Raw genomic sequence first — 18,889 nt, forward strand, 5'->3', positions numbered from 1 at the left:
CGCCCCCTCCGGCCCCTCCGGCCCGGCCCGGCCCCGGCCCATCCCGTCGCAGCCGCATGGGGCCCCCCGGGCCGGCCTGACCCCTCTCCGAAGCCCCCGTGCCCCCGGAGCCCGGCCCTGCCGAGGAGCCGCGACGGGACCCCCGGGCCGCCCCTTCCCGGCCGGACCCCCCCGGGCCCCTTCCCCAGGGGCAGCGGACCCCTGGACCCCCCCCGGGACTGCCCCGGCCGGACCCCTCCGAGCCCCGGCGGGACCCCCCGACCCATCCCATTGCTGGAGCGGACACGCCGAACCCCTCCGAGACCCTTCCCCGGGGCCAGGGACCTCCCCGGGCCGCAGGAGCCGGCACCGCTGGGGACCCTCCGGCTGTCCCCGCCGGGGCCGAGGACGCCTGGAGCCCCTCACGGAGGCCCCGGTCCCCCGGCCCGCGTCCCCGCTCCCGGGCTGGCCGCAGCCCGCCGAGGGTCCCGTTCCCGGGGCTGGGGGCAGCCGGGCTGAGCCCGCTCGGAGCCGGCGGGGCAGCCGGGCGGGTTCACGGAGCCCCGCGGGGGCCGCGGCACCCTCGGCCTGCCCAGCTCCATGGCGGCCAAGTGGTTCAAGGAGTTCCCATCCAACCTGAAGACGGTTTCAGAGAAGGCTCGGCCGGGAAGCGGGAGCCTCGGGAAGAGCCGCAAGAACTCGACCGCTGAGCTGGGGGGGTACCGGGCGGCTGGGGGCGGCAAGGAAGGGGGCAGCCGGCTGTCACGGGACAACCTGCAGGGTCTGCTGCAGGCCGCCACCGGCAAGATGAGGAAGAATTCCCGAGTGGAGGGAGGCACGCCGGAGGGACCCTCCAAAACCTACATCAACCGCCTGATCAAGGTGGAGGCTTCCGAGAAGAACGGGAAGGGGCACCCCGGAGCCCTGCCTGCCAGCCTGCCTGCCCCCGAGCAGGACAAGGGGAAGCCCCCCAAGACAGAGACGGTAAGGCAGGGACCGGGAGCCGGGGCCGGAGGGGGAGATGTGGGGAGCGGGAAGTGCTGGAAACTCGAACTGCTTTGGTCTCCGACTCATTAGCCTGGCTGACTTCATCCTTTTATCCTGCCCGGCCACATTGCCTTTAAATTCCATCAAAGCTGCCTTCATCCCAGCTGCCCTTCATCACCCATCCGGGGGTGGGGGGTCGTCGGGCACCCTCATCATAGCCAGCCTGACCCCAGAGCTCGTCTGCTGCTTAAACAAAGGCTGATGCAAAGCTTTTCTGGGAAGCTGGTCTTTGACCCCTGCACAGCCTTGGGAGCACTGGGAGCCAGTCAGCAGGATTGCTGTCACCCAGAAGGGCCCTAGAGCTCCCCCCAGGCTCCTCACCATCACTGAGGGGTGTAGGAATGGTCTGGACTGCCCCTACCCCACCCAAATGTGCCACTGGGTGCATCCTCTGGGCTTGTGGCTCAGCTCCATTTACCCCAGATAAGCCTCCATCCTTCCCTGGGGACCCCAGTGTGCCTGTTCCCTGCCTGGCTCTGTGCTGGTGGCATCTCTGCCACCCCTGCCGGGACCCCCACGGCCCCCTGAAGGCAGACATGGCTGTTCTCTGCCCAGGTCATCATCCTGGAGGATTACGCAGACCCTTACGACGCCAAACGCACCAAGGGGCAGCGGGACGCCGAGCGCCTGGGGGAGAACGATGGGTACATGGAGCCCTACGATGCCCAGCAGATGATCACAGGTAAGCGCCGCGCTGGGCCGTGCCACGGCAGCACAGCTGGCACCGCTCCCCAGGCAGGAGCCCGCGGCTGCCCTCGGAGCCACCCGGCTCAGGAGGCTCCGGGAACAGGAAAGCTCTCGCCGCTTCCTGCGGCTGCGCGGGGCCAGATAAGGAGCGGGAGCAAGGCCGGACACTGACCCGTGCTGGCCGGCCCCTGGGCCGTGTCCGTGACCTGCTGCCATCACCCACGGGCACTTGTGGCCGCTGCAAAGCCCTCCGTGCCCCCTTACCCCAGGGTCCCACCCCCCAAGAGCTCCCCATGGACGTGCCCCCCAGCCAGCGACACCCCGGCCGGCGTGGCCACCGTCCAGCTGGCCACAACAACAGGAACTGACTGGGCCGGAAGCTGGAAATAAAAGATTTGCTGCTGATTTTTTTTTTTTTTTTTTCCGTGCGGGGCAGCCCAGGCTGTTTAGGCAAGGCCTGGCGCCGTGGGGAGAAGCAGGGGGCTGGGAGGGGCGAGCCTCCCGCACAGCTGAGCTCCACTTTGGGGTGTAGCATCCTGCTGCCATGGAGCCCAGCTGGCCCCACTGGCGTGGGCCTGTGGCGCCAGCAGCCCCAGGGCTGGACAGCAGAGCAGGCGCCATGGGGATGAGGATGAGGATGGGCCCCTTCCTGCTCCAGCTCCTCCCGAGCTGGCTCCCAATGGGGCGTTGCCGGTGTGGAATCCCCAGCACATCCCTCACTGAGGGCTGGCAGTGGGATTGAAGGGTCTCGGGGGACACACAGCCCCATCCCCGACCCACCATCCCTGACCCACCATCCCTCTTCCCCACAGAAATCCGTCGTCGTGGCTCCAAGGATCCCCTGGTCAAAGCCATCCTGCTGCTGGATGGCCCCGGAGAGCCTGGGGAGGGGGGCCCCAAGCTGGATCTTGCCAAGAGGCTGGGGGGCAAGGAGGTGGCAGGGAAGGGGCCGCAGCTCTATGACACCCCCTACGAGCCTGGGGAGGGGGTGGCCGGGGGGACCCCGGAGCGCAGGGGGAGGGCTGGGGATGGGCGCCTGCCCGAGAACGACGAGCGCCCGGCGGGGGAGTACGAGCAGCCCTGGGAGTGGAAGAAGGAGCAGATTGTGAAAGCTCTGTCAGGTAGGGACAGGGACAGGGACAGGGACAGGGTGGGAGTGAGGACGGGGGGGAGGGACGGGCGTGGGGTGGGAATGGGGATGGCAGCCGGGCTGGGGACAGACTTTCTAGCAGGGCTTGTGACAAGAGGACAAGGGCAATGGTTTTTAATTATAAGGGGCGCTTTAGATACAAGAATTTTCTCGGACTGAGGGTAGCAAGGCTGGCACAGGTTGCCCAGAGAGGTGATGCCTGCCAGGTCAGGTCGGATGGGGCTCTGATGGAACTGAAGGTGTCCCTTGTCATGGTGGGGCCAGATGGGGACAGGTTGGAGAAGGGGTTAGGACTAACAATGGGGGAGGTGCTGGGGCTGGGGACAGGCATGGAGATGGGGATGGGGATCAAAAGTGCAGGTGGGGCTTTGGGGGCTCACATCTTGTCCCTCCCAGTCCAGTTTGAGGGCTCGGAGCGTCCTAAGGAGGAGCCTCCGCGGCAGCACCTGCGCCAGAAGAGCTGGACCCCCAAGATGCTGAAGCCGGCGGGCACCGAGCACAGCGAGGGGGAGCGGGTGGACCCCGCCCTGGCGCTGGAGAAGCAGCCGTGAGTGCGAGCCCGACCCACGCGTGGGGAGGGACGGAGCGGCCGATGCTCTGCCGCTGCTCAGCGTCCCCTCCGTGTCCCTCAGCTGGTACCACGGAGCCATCACCCGGGCGGAGGCGGAGAGCCGGCTGCAGCCGTGCCGGGAGGCCGGGTACCTGGTGCGCACCAGCGAGAGCGGCAGCGGCAAGTACTCCATCGCGCTCAAGTGAGTGTCGGGGCGCCCACACAACTGGGGGGTCCCCACCTGGGGGAGATGGGGCGAATCCTCACCCTGGGGCGCTGTTCCCGCCGGTTGTTCCCACCAAAACCCCCGATGGGGAGGGAGCACCCGGACCCCGAGGGATGGCACCCCCCGACCCGCGGGGGGACCCCGGCATCCTCCCGGCGAGCGGCTGGGGCGGAGGGGGGGTTCGGCGTGTCCCCCTCCCCGGCGCATTGTCGGGAGCGCCAGCGGCGTTTCCTTCCTGAGGAAGCGCAGCCCCTGGAGCCGAAACAATCGGAGCGGGACGGGAACAAACAGGGGTGGATACGGCCGCGGGGCAGGCGGGCGCCGGGGGCTGGCGGCAGCACTGATGCCTGCTGGCCGCGCAGGACCAGCCAGGGCTGCGTCCACATCATCGTGGCCCAGACCAAGGACAACAAGTACACGCTGAGCCAGGCCAGCGGCGTCTTCTCCAGCATCCCCGAAGTCGTGCACTACTACTCCACCGAGAAGCTGCCCTTCAAGGGGGCCGAGCACATGGCCCTGCTGCACCCCGTGCACTGCAAGCTGCATTAGCGCCGCCCGATGCCGCCCCCGAGGGGTCTGCGAGCCCTGCCCACCCCGAGGCGTGAGACAGCGACGGGCACGAACCACGGGAAGGGCCCGGCGAGAGAAACCCCGGCACGTCTGCAGCCCTGAGGGGACCCCGCTCCTGGACTCCAGCAGGGCTGTGCCCCTTTCGCTGGGACAATCCTGCCCGCCCTGTGCCAGCACCGTGCCCGAGCTGGGGGCATGCAGTGACACTGGCGTGTGTAATGATCTAGTAAAATAAACGTGTTGGCTGAGAGGGAGCAGTGGTCCTGGGATGGGCCTGGTGCCAGCAGGAGTCACCACAGTTTTGGGGGGCCCAGGGGTACTGGGGGGGGCTCCCCCAAGAGCACATCTGCATCCTGCCAGGCTTTTTATAGCGGGGGGCCAGCAGCAGGGAAGAGGAACACTGCTCCCCAGGGTGCCTGAGCACCCTCTTCCCTCGAGCTGTGGTTTCCTGCCCGGCTGCAGCTGCAGCTCCCCGGGGTGTTGCACAACCCAGCGCCATGGGGTGGGCACAGGAGGCACAGCTGGGGTGGAGGGCTGGGGGTGCAGGGCTGGGGGTGCAGGGTTGGGGTGCAGGGTTGGGGTGCAGGGCTGGGGTGCAGGGCTGGGGGTGCAGGGCTGGGGGTGCAGGGTTGGGGTGCAGGGTTGGGGGTGCAGGGTTGGGGGTGCAGGGTTGGGGTGCAGGGTTGGGGTGCAGGGTTGGGGGTGCAGGGCTGGGGTGCAGGGCAGAGGAGGCAGGGCAGGAAGGTGTGCACAGCACAGTGGGTGCAGCCTGGGAGGCACCACTGAACCACAGAGCACAGCCTGGGGTACATGTGGGGGGGCACAGAGTACAGCAAGGTGAATGAAGTGGGGGTACAACCCCACTGGAGACACTCCCAAACAATGGGGGGCTGCAGTGACCCCTCTGCTACCCCGCTCCCAGCAGCCACTCCAGTATAAATCCAAAGCATTTATTTGAGCCCCATAGTCCTGTTTCCCCAAGGTGTGCTTTAAAAAGAGCCCCGAGGGGGCTGCAGCAGAGGTGTGGGGCTGATCCAGCCAGGCCCTCCCTCCCCAACCCCCGTGGCACTGTAGGGACCAGGCCCTTCCTTCCCTGTGGGACCTCCAGACTGGGTCCCAGGCCCCCCAAGCTCTGGTGCAGCCACAATTCCAGTGCTGTCATTCCTGGCCATCCCAGCTTGGTGCTGAAGGTGCCCCCACGACCCAGTCTGTTTTTCCTAGCTGCTCCCCATGGGGGATGGCATTGATTCTCCTCCTCAGAGGCTTGTCCCAACCACCAGATACTGGGGGGAACTGCTCCCAGAGCCACATCAAAGCCCTGGGACCCTCCATCCAACCCCCAAGCATCTGCCAGCACATCCAGCCCCTGGCTACTGCCCTGAGGAGGAATGATCTGCCTGAGTTGTGTGGAGCCCTCCGGGGGCTGAGGGGGCAGGGTGTGAGAGCAGGGGGGTGTCACTGAGTGTGGGTGGGGGTAAGCTCAGAGGGACCAGCATGTGCTGCCCCTCGCCCTCTGCCTTGCTCGTCTCCTGCCCGCTCGTCCACCACATCTGCCTGTACCTGCAGGGGAGAAGAGAGGCTGCAGGTCAGGGAGGGGGCACACACAGCCCCCTGGGCCAGCCCCCCTGGCACTCACCTCACCACGATGCCAACAAAGAGGGCGATGCCAAGGAGGAGGCTGCCCCCGGTGACCAGGAATGCGTAGGGGGATGCCACAGGATGGGTGCTGGATTCCATGACAGATCCTGACACACAGAATGGGTGAGGATAAGGGACTGGGTGTCCCTTTCCCTCAACCCCAGCCCAGGAATTCTTCCTCACCACCAGCACCATTAGCATCATCCTCCTCGAAGAGCCTGGGGGACAGGGTCACCCCATAGGTGTCATCTTCTGTGGGGACCTGCAAAAGGTGGGGAAGCACAATGGGACAGGTCAGCCCTCACGCCCTGATGTCCCTGTGTCCCACATGGGGACAGGAGACCCCTTCAGGAGCATGTGATGCCTCTCAGGGCTGGGACCATTGTTACCTGTGAGCTGTAAGGCTCCATTTCAGAGGTGAGCTCCCAAGGGTCTGCACAGAGAGGGGGAAGTGTGAGACTGGGAGAGCCCATGCTGAGCCCCCGGTCCCAGGGCCCCACAATCCCCTCTTACCTGTCCAGGGGGTGCCCACGGCCTCCTGGCTCCACTCACTCCACGTGCCATGGCCAAACTCATCCTTGGCCCTCACCTGCACCACGTGCCTCATCCCACGCCACGCATCGCGGATATCGAGCCACGTCGTCATCACCTGATCCACCTGGAGGAGGGGACACGGGGCTGGGGACAGCCTGGCCAGGGCCAAGGGCTGTGCCAGCGGGCAGGGTCTCACCTCCATGAAGGTCGGGGCGGGCTCGGGGCGGTAGCGGACCTGGAAGCGCAGCCAGTAGAAACGGGGGTCCCAGGAGGGGGGGTAGGACCAGTTCACCTGCAGCCGCTGTGGGGCCCCCTCCAGAGCCTGCACTGTCACATTCACCGGCGGGTCTGGCCTCACTGCGGGGGGAATGGGGGCTCAGGGCCTCGCTCTGCACCCTCACCAGCCCAGCTCCCAGCTCCCAGCCAGGGCAGCACTCACAGACACTGCTGAGGGTGATGATCTTGTCCTTGCCAGCCGAGCCACCGGCGCCGTTGCTGACACACGTGGACACCACGAGGCTTTTGGTGTCCTCAGTGCCAGGTGGCACCTTCAGCCGGCAAAGGAACTTCCGTGCCTTGGAGAAGTAGCGGCACCGCTGCTCTGTGGCATTCTCAGCCACAAACCTGTGAGGTCACAGCTCAGGGGGGGCTGCAGCGTGCTCTGGGCACAGGGCAGCTGTGCTGTGCTGTGCTGTGGGGTCCCTGGCAGTGTTAGGTAAAGGGTCTGTGGGGAGGGATTCATTCTGTGCCATGGGCACATGGGGGCATGGGGAAGGAACACATCCTGTGCTGTGAACTCCCACTAGGGAAAGGGTGTGCAGGGAAGCAAGCAGCCTGAGCCACGGGGTCCCAGATGGCACCAGCTCCATGGAGAGGGACATGTTCTGTCCTATTGGGGTCCCAGCCCATGGTGGATGCAGTGACAGCACTCACCTCCTCCTCACCCACAGCATTGCCCGTGTCCCTGGGGATGGCTTCTTCTGCTGTGGCCACTCACACAGCACATCCTTGTCGTGGCTCCGCCGGTAGCAGGACACCTGGGGAGTTTCAGGGGGCTCTGCAGGCAAAGCAGGGAGGTGCTGGGGGACAGGGGCCATCACAGGCAACGCCGAGAGGGACATTCCCACCCCAGCGTGGACCCACCTGCCACCAGCAGCCGCAGGGAGCGCAGCAGGTGGCTCCCCACGGAGCAGCTGTAGTGCCCCGAGTCCTCATAGCGCAGCTGTGTCAGCAGCAGCGTGTTCCCCTCTGCCAGCTGCCCTGCTGCTCCCTGCTTCTCCACCTGCCACAGCACCGTGGTGTTTGCAGGCTGCTCGTCCTGGCAGGTCAGAGTGATGTTGGCTCCCAGGAGGCCCAGCACCGTGTCCCGTGGCAGTCCTGGAGGAACGAGAGGGGAGCGGGCGATGAAGATGAGACACCAGGCACGGTGGGTGTCCCTGGAGGTGGAAGGCACCCAATCGTCTGCTCCCCGTGTCTGGCGACTGCTGGGGGTCAGGGCACTGAGCCGGCTCGTCACACTGCGGGCTATGAGGGGTCTGGTGGCGGGGAGCACAGCTCGGGGAAGGCGGCACACAGGGACCGGTGGTCCCAGGAGCCCCTGGGTCCAGTGCCAGAGGGGTTAAGTGACTGCGCTGGCTGCCGGCCCTGCTCAGGCCTGGGCAGCGCTCCCGGCTCCTTCCAAAGGTCAGCGGCCAGCGTGAACCTGCTGTTCCCTTCGGCTCCTGCTGCCGGGAATGCACGCAGCACCCACCAGCACCCGGGACACGACACAGCACCGGGATACGGCACCCGGCACCCACCAGCACCCGGGACACGGCACTGGGACGGGACACAGCACCCGGGACCCACCAGCACCCGGGACATAGCACCGGCACACAGCACCGGGACACCGCACCCAGCCCGAGCCCCCACTCCCAGGGGTCCCGTACCACCCCCCGCCCGCCTCCCCGGGCCCGGCTGAGCTCCGCATGTGTCCCCCGGCCGTGCCCGGAGCCACGAGGCCCAGGTACCGGCAGAGGCTCGGGGCCAGCCCCGCTCCCGCCCTGCCCGGTGCCGGTCGCACTCACCGGCGGGGCCGCAGGGCCGCCCGGCGGCGGCGGAGAGCTGCAGGAGGAGGCGGAGAGGAAGGAGGAGGAGGAGGAGAAGCGGCCCCGGCGGCCGCGCCATGCGCCCGGTCCCGGGTAGGAAAACATCGGCGGCGGCGGCGGCGGGGTTGTGAAAGCGGCGGGAGGCGGAGCGGCACGTGCGCCCCGGGCCGGGCGGGCCAACACCGCCCCGTGCCTGCCCCCGCCGCCCGGGACCGCCCGGGACCGCCGCCGCGCCCTCCCCTCCGCCCCCGGATACGGGACACGGCACGGTCTGCTCAGAACATTTTCTTTTTGTAAATTAAAAAAAAAAAACAAAAAAAACCAAACCTTTTTTTTTTTTTTTGGTTTTGGTTTTTTTTTTTTCCTTCAAGAGCCATAAAATTATACCATTCGGCCAGATAGAAACGTGCCATAAGTTACCTAGCTCTATGCACGGCCCCTCCACCGAAATTACCCCAAAACCTCCCCGAAATCCCCTCCAGCCCTCGCCAACACCCGTCTTAAGAAGCTCCTCTTTGGTATCGCGTCCCTGGGAGCCCAGCAGCCCCAGAGGCTCCCCTGGGTCCCCACTGCCCACCCACATTTCAGCAGTGCCGTCCCGCAGGAGCTGCAGAGGAGGAGGAGGAGGCGGCGGGAAGCAGAGGCCGAGCGTTGCGCAAGACCACGCGTGGGAGTGAATCACGGCAGCCGCCAAACCCCGGCCTCCCTGTGGTACGGAGCACTTCCCCTTTCCGACCCTGCACCCGCCGTCCTGGGGAACCCTGAGGAGGGTGACAAGGAGGGTGACCTTCCTCCCCCCTTCTCCCTGTACCCAGCCAAGAAATGAGTCGCTCTGTAAACTCAGAGTATTTTTCCCTTACCTCTTTTTTGTTTGTTTTGGTTGCTATTTTTTGGGGGTGGGGGTATTTTTTTTCTTTTTTTTTTTTTTTTTTTTTTTGTTTATATATAAAAAAAGACACGTGGGTGAAGGCCACGGAGAGGCCACAGTCCTCCCACAGCCCTGCACCTCTGGTACGATACATTCATGTGCGATGGGGCGTTTGCACTCAGTGGAATTGAATACTGATGGAGGAGTGAATGGGGGGTGGGAGGGGGCTAATGTGATGACATCCATCCATCCATCCATCCATCCATCCATCCATCCATCCATCCATCCATCCTCCTGAGAGGGACAGACTGTATTTTTGGCTAGAAGGCAACAGTCCAGACTCCTCCAAACCTCAGCACTGGCCCCCACATCACCTCTATCATGGGACCCTGCTGACAAGGGGCTTTTTGCCCTCCCCAGGGCCAGGGGCAGAGGAGGGGAGCCCCCAGCTGCACAGGAGGGGATGAGACCCCCTCCAGCCTCACACCCTGAGAGTCTTGTCAGCCGCACCACTGGGGCTGCCAGCGCTGCTGCCCTCACCGCCCTTCTTCTTCCTCAGGGTGTCAATCCAGCTGGCGCTGGGGCGGGGGGCAAAGCTGGACAGCGCCAAGGAGCTGAGCCTCATGTTCTTGCCAGACATGATGAGCTCCCCGAAGCCCTCCTGATGGGAGAAGGCGTAGCCAGAGCGGCGTGAGCCCGCGCGCCCCGCGTTCCGCATGCACCGGTGCTGCGTCTTCTGCTTCTTCCGTACCAGCTGAGTGTAACGAACCTGGGGACACAGGGCAGGCTCAGGGCCTGGGGAACGCCCTCTCCTCAGGGCTGGGACCCTGTGAGAGCTCCTGCAGCCATGAACTCTCACCGTATCCGAGAGCTCTGGTTTCAGGTCCAGCTTAAGGAAGCGAAAGGCCACAACGGGCACGATACAGACGACGGCGGTGAGGGCGATGGTCAGCCAGACCGTGGGCTGGGCCAGCGTGTTCTGTGCGTTTCCTGGGGCAAGGAGTGAACCCAGTGAGGGCCAGGCCAAGGCAGCTCCTGCTGGGGTGGGGAGCATGGGGCACACGGGGACTCACCCACAAAGCGGAACTGGTTGGGGAACATCCGGAAGAGGCCGTCGCTGTGCATGGTGAAGAGGATGGTAAAGTAGGCGGCCAGGCTGCCCCAGATGAAGAAGTGGTTGATGGCCGTCCAGAATCCTGTGTCTAACCCGATCTGGTGGGGGGGATGCAGGAAGAATCAGGGCTCAGGGGATGCCTGAGGTGCCATGAGGGTCTGGGGCTGAGTAGCCACGTCCCTACCTGCACACTGACGACAATCACGAGGGAGGTGGCGACAGTGACGGCGAAGGACTGGTAGTCGGCCAGCTGGGCACCATCATCACGGGTGGCATCAGCAAAGACACCGTAGGGGATGAAGAACATGAGGATGGAGGTGTAGATGCCCTGGGCAATGCAGATGAAGAACTCCCGCTTGTTGAAGAGCAGGTTCAGCTGCCCAGGCTCGTAGAGTTTGGGGTACTCCATGCTCCGCTGCTCTGGCACATCCTGGGGGCATGGGCACCTCCCATTAGCCCTGGGTGGGAGCAGCCTCCACCACAGCCCATGGAATGACAAGGACAGCCTGACTCAGGCACCCAGGCAGCCCTTCTTCCCACAGGGTGGGTTAAAGACCCCTCACACACCCAGGCACCTCTCACTACCCCCCGCCATACCTGGTCAAACACACCCATAGCGAGCACAGGCAGCGACGTGTAGACAATGTTGTACAGCGTGATGAAGTACTGGTCATACACTGTCTGTATGGAACAGAGCACTCAGCAGGGCACAGACCTGCCCACCCTGTGCCCCAGCCAGCCCCCGAGTCCCTGTGCCCACAGCTGCAGGGACAGGAGAGCTGTCTCAGCCCGCCAGGACTGCCCACCCTGACCACAGGCTCCTCACACACGGCACGGTGGATGCCAGGCTGTGCCTCCTGGCTCAGGATGAGTCCCCACAGGGAGTCCATGAATCTGAACACGCTTCAGAGCCGAGGAGCCCTGCAGGAAAACCCTCCCCAGCTCTCAGTGAGAAAAGCCACCAACCCACCTGTGCTGAGAAGCCACAGAAGAAGCCAAACCAGAAGTGGACCATGGTGAAGGCAAAGTTCTTATAGAAGAAGTAGCAAAGAAACTTGCACATGCGCAGGTAGGACCAGCGCCCGTGCACCAGGAGCAGGCGCTGCAGGAACTTGAACTGGGAGAAGGAGTAGTCGGAGGCCAGCACGGCCTGGATGCCTTCCTGCCCACTGATGCCCACCCCAATGTGGGCAGCTGTGGAGGGAAGGAGAGACAGGTAAAGAGAGGGCTGCCAGGAGCACAGGGGACGAGAGCAGCACCCCCAGCACAGGCACTTTGTTCCTGTGGGGCACAGAGGGGTGAGCACAGAAGCTCCCAGGGGCCCCAGGACGGTGCAGGGGGGTGGCCTGTCTTCTCCTGTGGTCCCCCAGATCCCAGGCCTTACTCTTGATCATGCTGACATCGTTGGCCCCATCCCCAATGGCCAAAGTGACGGCTTTCTTGTACTTCTTGACCAGCTCCACCACCTGGGCTTTCTGCAGGGGTGTGACACGGCAGCAGATAACAGCCTTGCAGGCACACGCTGTCTCCAGGAATTCCACCTCCATGTCTGCCTCCAGTGCATGGGCCTGCAAGGAGAGCAAGGGGCAGCTGGGATCACGGTGCACAGCCAGGCCCTGTCCTGCCTGGCACTCCCAGGGCCCTACCAGGCTGTGCCCGTTGATGACCAGGGCGTATTCGCCCGCAATGGCTTCCAGCACTGAGGTAAGCTTGGAGGAGAGTTTCTCCTGGTAGGAGAAGCCATTGCACACAGAACGTGATGCATCCATCATCTTCTCCCGGGCTTTCCTGAGGAGAAAGGGGGCACAGGGTTCCATCTCAAGGCCTTTCCATAGCTCTAGCTCCCCCAGCCACAGCTGTGCCCCACACTGGCACTGCTCTGTCCTCTGCCCCCCAGCCCTCACCTTAGCTCCTCTCGCACCTCCAGCACAGTGTGGCCTGTGACCACAAACACCTCTGTCATGTCATCTGTCAGCATCTTGCAGGAGTAGCCGATGTTCACAGCTGTTTCTGAAAAAAGGAAACCAGGGGCTGAACCAGAGTCCTCTCAGGACAGAGCAGTTGGGATCCCAGGCAGCTGGAATCCAGCCCACAAACATCCTCATCTCCAGCCAGCACCTCAGCCATGCCTCACCCTGCTTGTCCCCTGTCAGCACCCAGATCTTGATGTTGGCCAGTGTCAGGATGGCAATGGTTTCGGGGACCCCCTGCTGCAGTTTGTCCTCGATGGCTGTGGCTCCAAGCAGCTTGGGGACCCAAATGGGTGGGAGGTCAGCAGGGGCTGCCTGCAGCCACCACCAGCCTCAGCCTCCAGCCCACCTACCATCATATCATGCTCCACCTCATCGTAGAGCCGAGCCAGGTGATCCTCACGGGCTTCAGGGACACTGCCAGCTCGGTGCAGACGCTCAGACCAGTCCTTGTAGTAGCTCTCCTCCAGGTCTCTGTAAGCCAGCACCAGTGTCCGCAGCCCCTCGCCAGCATACTCCTGCAAGCATCAGAGCTGGCTGTGCTGGAGACCCTGAGTGTGTCCCCAGACCCCAGCAGTGCTCCTAGGGCAGGGCACAAGCCCAGCTCAGGCTCCTGGGCAGCCACTCTTTCCTCCCCACGCTGCCTGCAGGACCCTGTCCCACGCACATTGAGGTGGTCGGTGGTGATGCTGGTCAGCTCCTGGTTGAGGGGGTGCAGCCTCTCCAGCAGGATGGTGTCAGCACCTTTGCAGTACAGCCGGATCTTGCCCTCAGGGCTGCGCACTGCAGGGAGGAGGGGAAAAGGTGCCCGGCTCAGGGGGTGCAGGAGCAGGACCTGCTGCTCTGACCCCCAGCCATCCACCTGCTGATGCCTCCACAGTCCCATCCCCATCAGCGCTGGGCTGGTATCCCAGCACACCACAATGACCCCCATGTGCTGCAGCCCCAGGTGGCCCTCCCAGCCCCTGTGCCGTGCCCGGGAGCTCACCGATGACAGACATGCGCTTGCGGATGTTGTTGAAGTCCAGGATGGCCAGCAGCTGGTAGGTGATGGCCTGGCCCAGCTCCTGCACTGTGATGGTCTTGGGCGTGCGGGACCGGAACACAAAGCCAAAGTTTCTGGCAGCTGTGACCAGCGCTCCCTCATCTGGGGACTGTGCCTTGTACAAGAGCTCCCCTGTGGAACAGCATGGGGGTCAGTGACAGTGTTTTGTGAGCCACAGGGACAGATCCTGCCCCACTCTGCCTACCCTCACTCTTCTCCTCGGACATGACGGTGTGACAGAGCGAGAGCAGGCGGAAGAACTCGTGCACGTGGAGGTCTCCCAGCTTGACAGCTTCCAGCAGGCTGGGGTCCCAGAACTGGAACCGTGGGTCCGCCAGCGGGTTGAAGGAGAAGTCTACAGGCTCTGGCCTCTGCAGGGGCAAAGTTGGGGTTACCCCCCCATGGTACTTGGCGTGGGTAGGCCCCAAACTGACAGCACCCTTACCTCTCCCAGCTCTGCCTTGTGACCCAGCATGTCCTGCACATCACCTGCAAAACAGGGCATGGAGTTAACTGTGACAGAGACCCAACACCACAGCAGCTGCTGCTGCCCCACAATGCTCTCACTAAGCCCCCTTGTCCCCTGACTGCCTCAAACAGAAGGGGGGAGCCCCAGCCTGGCTCTGGCACTCACCATAGCTGTGCCCATTCACAGAGCACTTGCTGAAGACCATGATATTCTGGGTGAGGGTGCCAGTCTTGTCAGAGAAGATGTACTCCACCTGGCCCAGCTCCTCGTTGAGGGTGGTGGTGCGGGCCTCGGCCGGTGTCCGGCGCTTGGCACAGTACATCTTCTTGTCCCAGTTGATGAAGTAGCTGTGCCCAAGCCGGATCACCTCAACGCTGCAGGGAGGATGCCTGGGCGTCACTGGGGCAGGGCAGCACGCTCTGCTGAGCCAGCGACAGGCACACACATGCCCGCCCCAGACCCTCAGTGCCCAGGGCACTCCAGCACCCCGGGTGCCCCCCATGGCTTGACAGCCCCCATACCCTTCCCAGGGGCTGGCCTGCAACCCATTCCTGCTGACAGCCACCGCTAAGCCAGGGCTGGGGACCAAGGCAAGGCACCCAGGGGGAAGCCCATGGGGCTCCCCAAGCATCTCACACACCTACAAACCCTGAACCCCTCCCAAGCCCACAGGGCAGACAGCAATGAGTGGGAGGGGTGGAGGTGACACATTCTTACCTCGGGGCTAAGGGTGACAGAACCCATGCTGGGGAACGAAAAGAGAGAGAAATTAAAAGAGAGAGAGAAAGGGACAGTGCAGGAGCCTGGGAGCTGCAGGAGGGCAGAGCAAAATAGCCAGCGTGCAGCCAGGGCAGGAGAGACGAGCAGCCAGACACAGCCAGGGGGGCCCTGAGGGACCTGTGGGGTCCTTAGGTCTTGGGGTGTCCCTGAAGGCAGACATGGCCTGTCACCAAGAGAGTAGCCCACACCCACCCACAGAACACACCGCTCTGCCTGTGGATTGCCATCCCTGTCTCCCCTCCCCAGAGGGCACCCCTAATTTCTCATACACCCCCTGCCCAGCCCCTCTGCCCCTTGCCCTACCTCACATAGAGCGAGATGGGCACCACAGTGTTGAGGATGATGATGTAGGACCAGAAGGAGAGGAAGCCAGAGAAGAAGGCACTGTGCACCCCCTCGTCCCAGGGCAAGTAGATCTGGAAGCAGACGCCCACCTCGTGCTCCCAGATGGCATTGCCAATGGCCAGGATCACTCCCATGCACACCAGGAACCCAAAGATCTGGGGAAGGAACATCAGATAAGAGCCCTGACTGGGTCAGAGCTCCCAAGGCTCCCAGGATCTCCCTTCTGCATACCCAGAGCACCAGCGTGTTCATCAGCCGGTCGATGCTCGTCCGCTTAAATTTGGTCCGGCCACTGTTCTGCATCAGTTTTGTGTCAGGTCCTGGGGAGCAGGAAGGCATCAGGGGGTGTCTTTCCCTCCCCTGTGTGCAGCACAGCAGCAGCTGCTGCCTCAGCCCACCTGCAAAGATGACGAGGCCAAAGCACCACTCGGTGTTGCGCAGGACGCAGCCCCGCAGCAGCATGTTCTGGTTGCTCAGGGGGTACTTGTTGTCCTTCCAGTACAGTGTCCCACCAAACTTGTCCAGCTTGTTGTTGGGGGGTTCACAGATCACCTCACCTGGGTGCACAGTATGGCTCAGCTGGGACTTGCCTTCTCCATAGGGCCGGCTCCATCCCAGTGCTCCCAGCATCATCCCTGGCTCCCCAGAGATCCACATCAAGCCGCAGGACGACAGTGCCACGTGGCTGGTCCTTGTCCACCAAGGGTGACAGAGGAGAGAAGGTGGGGGGCTGCCCTGTGGCAGAGGGCTGGGCACGGGCACTCACCATCAAAGCAAGCCAGCTGGCTGGTGTCCCCAAGCTCTGCGGTGACAGGGATGGCCTGACGCACCTTCATGTTGGTCTCTCTGCAGGCAGGAAGGCACCACACGGGTTAGAGACAGCCTGGCAGGGAGAGCCTTTGCAGGTGCTCCTGCCCTGCCTGCAGCCCACCCTCACTCCCACCTCTTGCCTCCCCTGGCCCCCCAAGGCGAGCAGGGACACCTACCCATCCAGCTCTGCAGTCTCTATGTAGCATAACCCATGGGGTTCGCTGCTGGAGAGGAGGAGGAGGTCAGCCTGCTGGGAGAGACTTGTGAAGGGTTGTGCCAACACTGGGGCTCCCCCATGCCTTCCCCAGGGAAGCTCCTGGCCCTTGGATGTCCTTGGAACTCCCTGGAGCATCTGCAAAGGCCATCCCTAACCCCATGTGTCCTTTGCACCACCACTCCAAGGGCCCAGATCCTCAGAGTTCAAAACGTGGCTCCACTTATGGCCCCAGCTCTCCAACCTAAATGCAACTTCCAGGTTGGAAGTCCCTAATGTCCCCACCCTGGGCAGTGACAGAGGAGCACAAAAGCAAACTGGGAGTGGCACCACACCATTCTATGTGTGTGTGTGCCAACCACCCTGCTGGAACCATACTTGTCTCAGGGCTGCACTCACCGCCACAAACTGGTTGTTCTCCAGCTTGATGATGTCCCCAACACGCACGTTCATCCACTGCTCCTGCCGAAGGCTGAAGAGGGGACAGCAAACTGCAGTCAGGCAGGAGCCCTGCCCTGCCCACTGCCATCTCCCACAGGGTCCCTGGCTCCCTGTGCACTGCTCTGTGCCCGTGACACTCACACTCCACCGATCAGGACCTGAGACTGCCGGTTGTTCACCTGGTTGTCGCTTTTATGGCGGAACTGGGAGCAGGGGGAAAAGACAGCAGTTTCAGCCTCTTGGGGATGGGCTCCTGTGCTCCCCCAGCATCCCAAATGCCATGGCCCCGAACACTGCACCCCTGCACAGCATCCCAGTGGGCAGAGGGGTGCAGGGGGAACCACTCACGTAGTCATCGGTGGCATCTTTGACAGCTGTGATGGTTAAGACAAGAACCAAAGGCACGATGGTGGTAAACCAGGAGAGCGAAGAGATCTGAGGAATCAGCTGGGGACAGGGAACAGGAAATTACACAGGAACCAGCCAGCCCCAGGCCTATACTGCCCCTGCTTGAGGATGCCAAACCTCCCCACTTCCAAAGTATGGCACTACTTGGAGCCCTACCATATGTGCAGGCAGGGAAGGACTGCACCCACCTGCAGGATGAGGAGGAAGAGGAAATAGGTGTTGGCCACTTCCTGGAACTGCTCGAAGAGGTTGACAGGCAGGAAGGTGACCATGTTGTACTTGGAGGTCTTGATGCAGTTGCTCTAGGGACAGATGGGGCAAGAAGAGGTTTACAGCTGCCAAGGCCCCATAACCCCCCAAGATGAGATCACTCTGGAGGGCAGGGGCTGTGGCTCACCATGCTCTTTTGGGGGGTCAGGCTCCTGTGCTACCTCTGGCAGCTTCCTTGGGAAGCCAGTTCCTCAGGCTCAGTCACCAGCTGGTACCCTGGGACCAGCCTCCTCCAGCAGCAGCACCTGGCCCCCACAAGGGTGACCCCAACCCAGACCCCCTTCTCCCCTCTGTGCAGCCAGCTCTGGAGCAGCCAAGGATAACCTCCAACACGGGGGGAGGTCAAGGTGAGCACTGCCCTCCCTTGACACCTTCAGAAGCTGCTCCTGGTCCACACTGGGATGTGGGACCAGGCTGGGACCTGGGCAGAGCCAGGGGGTTCTGGGCCTTGGCCAAGGATGGGCAGGCTGAATCCTCCACATGGAGAGCACTGTGCCCAGCCGGCCCCACAGCTATATTGGCATTCATGTCATCAGCACCATTTCTTCAGGGACAAGCACCTATTTTGTAGTTATAACGCCTCCCCCCCACCAAGGTGTGGGTGAATTCAGACCCCAGCCCCGCAGAGCTGCCCGAGGACCCCGGGAAGGGGCTCAGCCCCCCTCACTCACTGCGTACTGGAACTTCTCGTTGTACTCCCGTGCGTTGGCTCGCACTCGACGCTCTTCCTCTACAACACAGCGCCCCGTCATCCCCGTGCACCCCAACACCCCTGTAGCTGCAGCCAGACAGCCCCAAAACCTTGAACCCTGACACCCAACCTCCTCTCCATCCTGAGAGCCAAGGTAGTACCAGAATCCCAGAGGGCAGGGAACAGGGAGTCTCCCCAGCTGTGTTATGTGTCCTGTGCTCCCCCATGCCAGAACCTGTACCCCTGCGCACCCTGAACCCCAACCTTGCTGAACTGCACCTCCACTCCCAAATTCTGCATCCCCAGATCCCCCCAAGCCTGCAGTGCGCGACCCCCAGCTCTACTCACCTGTACTCCCAGAGCCCCAGATTCTGCATCTCCCACACCCCGAGGTCACCGGGCCCTTCCAGCCCAGACACTGCACCCCCAGAGGACACCTCGGCTCCCTCAGCCCCGCTTTGCTGCATTCCTGGATCCCCAAAGCCCGCACTCCCAGCCCCGCTTAGCTGTAGCCCCGCATCCCCATCTCTGCATCCCCGGCCCCCATTTCGGCTCCCCCGCACCCACCGCCCCGCCGGGGTCGCGGAGCCGCTGCCACCCCTCGGACATCCCCAGGGCACGGCCCCGGCCCGGCCCGGTCCTCCCGCCCCACCGCGTTACTGAGGCAACGCCGCACCGGGGCCCGCCCGGGACCCACCCGGGCTTCCCGCGGGCCCAGCGCGGCGCCGCTTACCCGGGGCTCGGCGGGCCGCGCACCGCTCCATGTCCCGCGGCCCCGCAGCCCATGGGGAGCGGGCGGGCGGCCGGGCCGGGCCGGGGCCGCTGCCTCTGCCGCCGCCTCAGCTCCCCATGGCCGCGGCGGCGCCGGTCGGCGGCGGAAGTGAGGTGGGGGGCGCGGGGAAGCGGCGGAGCGCGGCCGCGGGGCCGGTGAGACTGCGGGCCCCGGCGGCGGCCTGGCCAGCGGGGCGGCTCCCGGGGAGCCCTGTGAGTCCGGGG

General features: G+C 63.8%; 3 protein-coding genes across 8 annotated transcripts; 1 reads left to right on the forward strand and 2 right to left on the reverse strand.

The window, feature by feature from the left end:
• Positions 1-579: 579 nt before the first annotated feature.
• Positions 580-4,551, forward strand: SHE (Src homology 2 domain containing E). The gene is made up of 6 exons (XM_058043063.1): positions 580-963; positions 1,582-1,708; positions 2,526-2,834; positions 3,260-3,410; positions 3,496-3,615; positions 4,002-4,551. The coding sequence occupies exons 1-6, from the start codon at positions 580-582 to the stop codon at positions 4,186-4,188; spliced, it is 1,278 nt and encodes a 425-aa protein (XP_057899046.1). The 3' UTR covers positions 4,189-4,551.
• Positions 4,552-5,234: 683 nt separating this feature from the next.
• IL6R (interleukin 6 receptor) lies at positions 5,235-8,581 on the reverse strand. 2 transcript variants are annotated; one of them, XM_058043061.1, is made up of 10 exons: positions 8,448-8,581; positions 7,525-7,758; positions 7,315-7,438; positions 6,821-7,005; positions 6,578-6,738; positions 6,361-6,505; positions 6,237-6,280; positions 6,031-6,109; positions 5,846-5,954; positions 5,236-5,769 (listed from the first exon to the last, which is right to left on the reverse strand). In XM_058043061.1, exons 1-10 carry the CDS (start codon positions 8,545-8,547, stop codon positions 5,580-5,582), a joined length of 1,371 nt encoding a protein of 456 aa, XP_057899044.1. In that variant the 5' UTR covers positions 8,548-8,581; the 3' UTR covers positions 5,236-5,579. The 2 variants fall into 2 exon arrangements, with proteins under 2 accessions (XP_057899043.1, XP_057899044.1); XM_058043060.1 differs by having other exon boundaries at positions 5,235-5,769; positions 6,361-6,738.
• A 735-nt stretch (positions 8,582-9,316) lies between these two features.
• On the reverse strand, positions 9,317-18,699 carry ATP8B2 (ATPase phospholipid transporting 8B2). Of its 5 annotated transcripts, none has more exons than XM_058043048.1 (27): positions 18,627-18,699; positions 17,881-17,932; positions 17,121-17,234; positions 16,873-16,971; positions 16,666-16,727; positions 16,483-16,555; positions 16,046-16,116; positions 15,826-15,905; positions 15,458-15,616; positions 15,291-15,379; positions 15,018-15,214; positions 14,100-14,308; positions 13,911-13,954; positions 13,671-13,836; positions 13,409-13,597; positions 13,088-13,203; positions 12,774-12,938; positions 12,585-12,696; positions 12,355-12,460; positions 12,097-12,238; positions 11,835-12,018; positions 11,421-11,644; positions 11,048-11,131; positions 10,635-10,880; positions 10,410-10,548; positions 10,196-10,326; positions 9,317-10,105 (listed from the first exon to the last, which is right to left on the reverse strand). In XM_058043048.1, the coding sequence occupies exons 1-27, from the start codon at positions 18,677-18,679 to the stop codon at positions 9,818-9,820; spliced, it is 3,594 nt and encodes a 1,197-aa protein (XP_057899031.1). In that variant the 5' UTR covers positions 18,680-18,699; the 3' UTR covers positions 9,317-9,817. The 5 variants fall into 5 exon arrangements, with proteins under 5 accessions (XP_057899031.1, XP_057899030.1, XP_057899033.1 ...); XM_058043047.1 differs by having other exon boundaries at positions 16,046-16,119; XM_058043050.1 differs by having other exon boundaries at positions 17,874-17,932.
• Between the last annotated feature and the right edge of the window lie 190 nt (positions 18,700-18,889).

Source organism: Melospiza georgiana, chromosome 33 (assembly GCF_028018845.1).
Source record: "Melospiza georgiana isolate bMelGeo1 chromosome 33, bMelGeo1.pri, whole genome shotgun sequence".
NCBI classification, from domain to species: domain Eukaryota; kingdom Metazoa; phylum Chordata; class Aves; order Passeriformes; family Passerellidae; genus Melospiza; species Melospiza georgiana.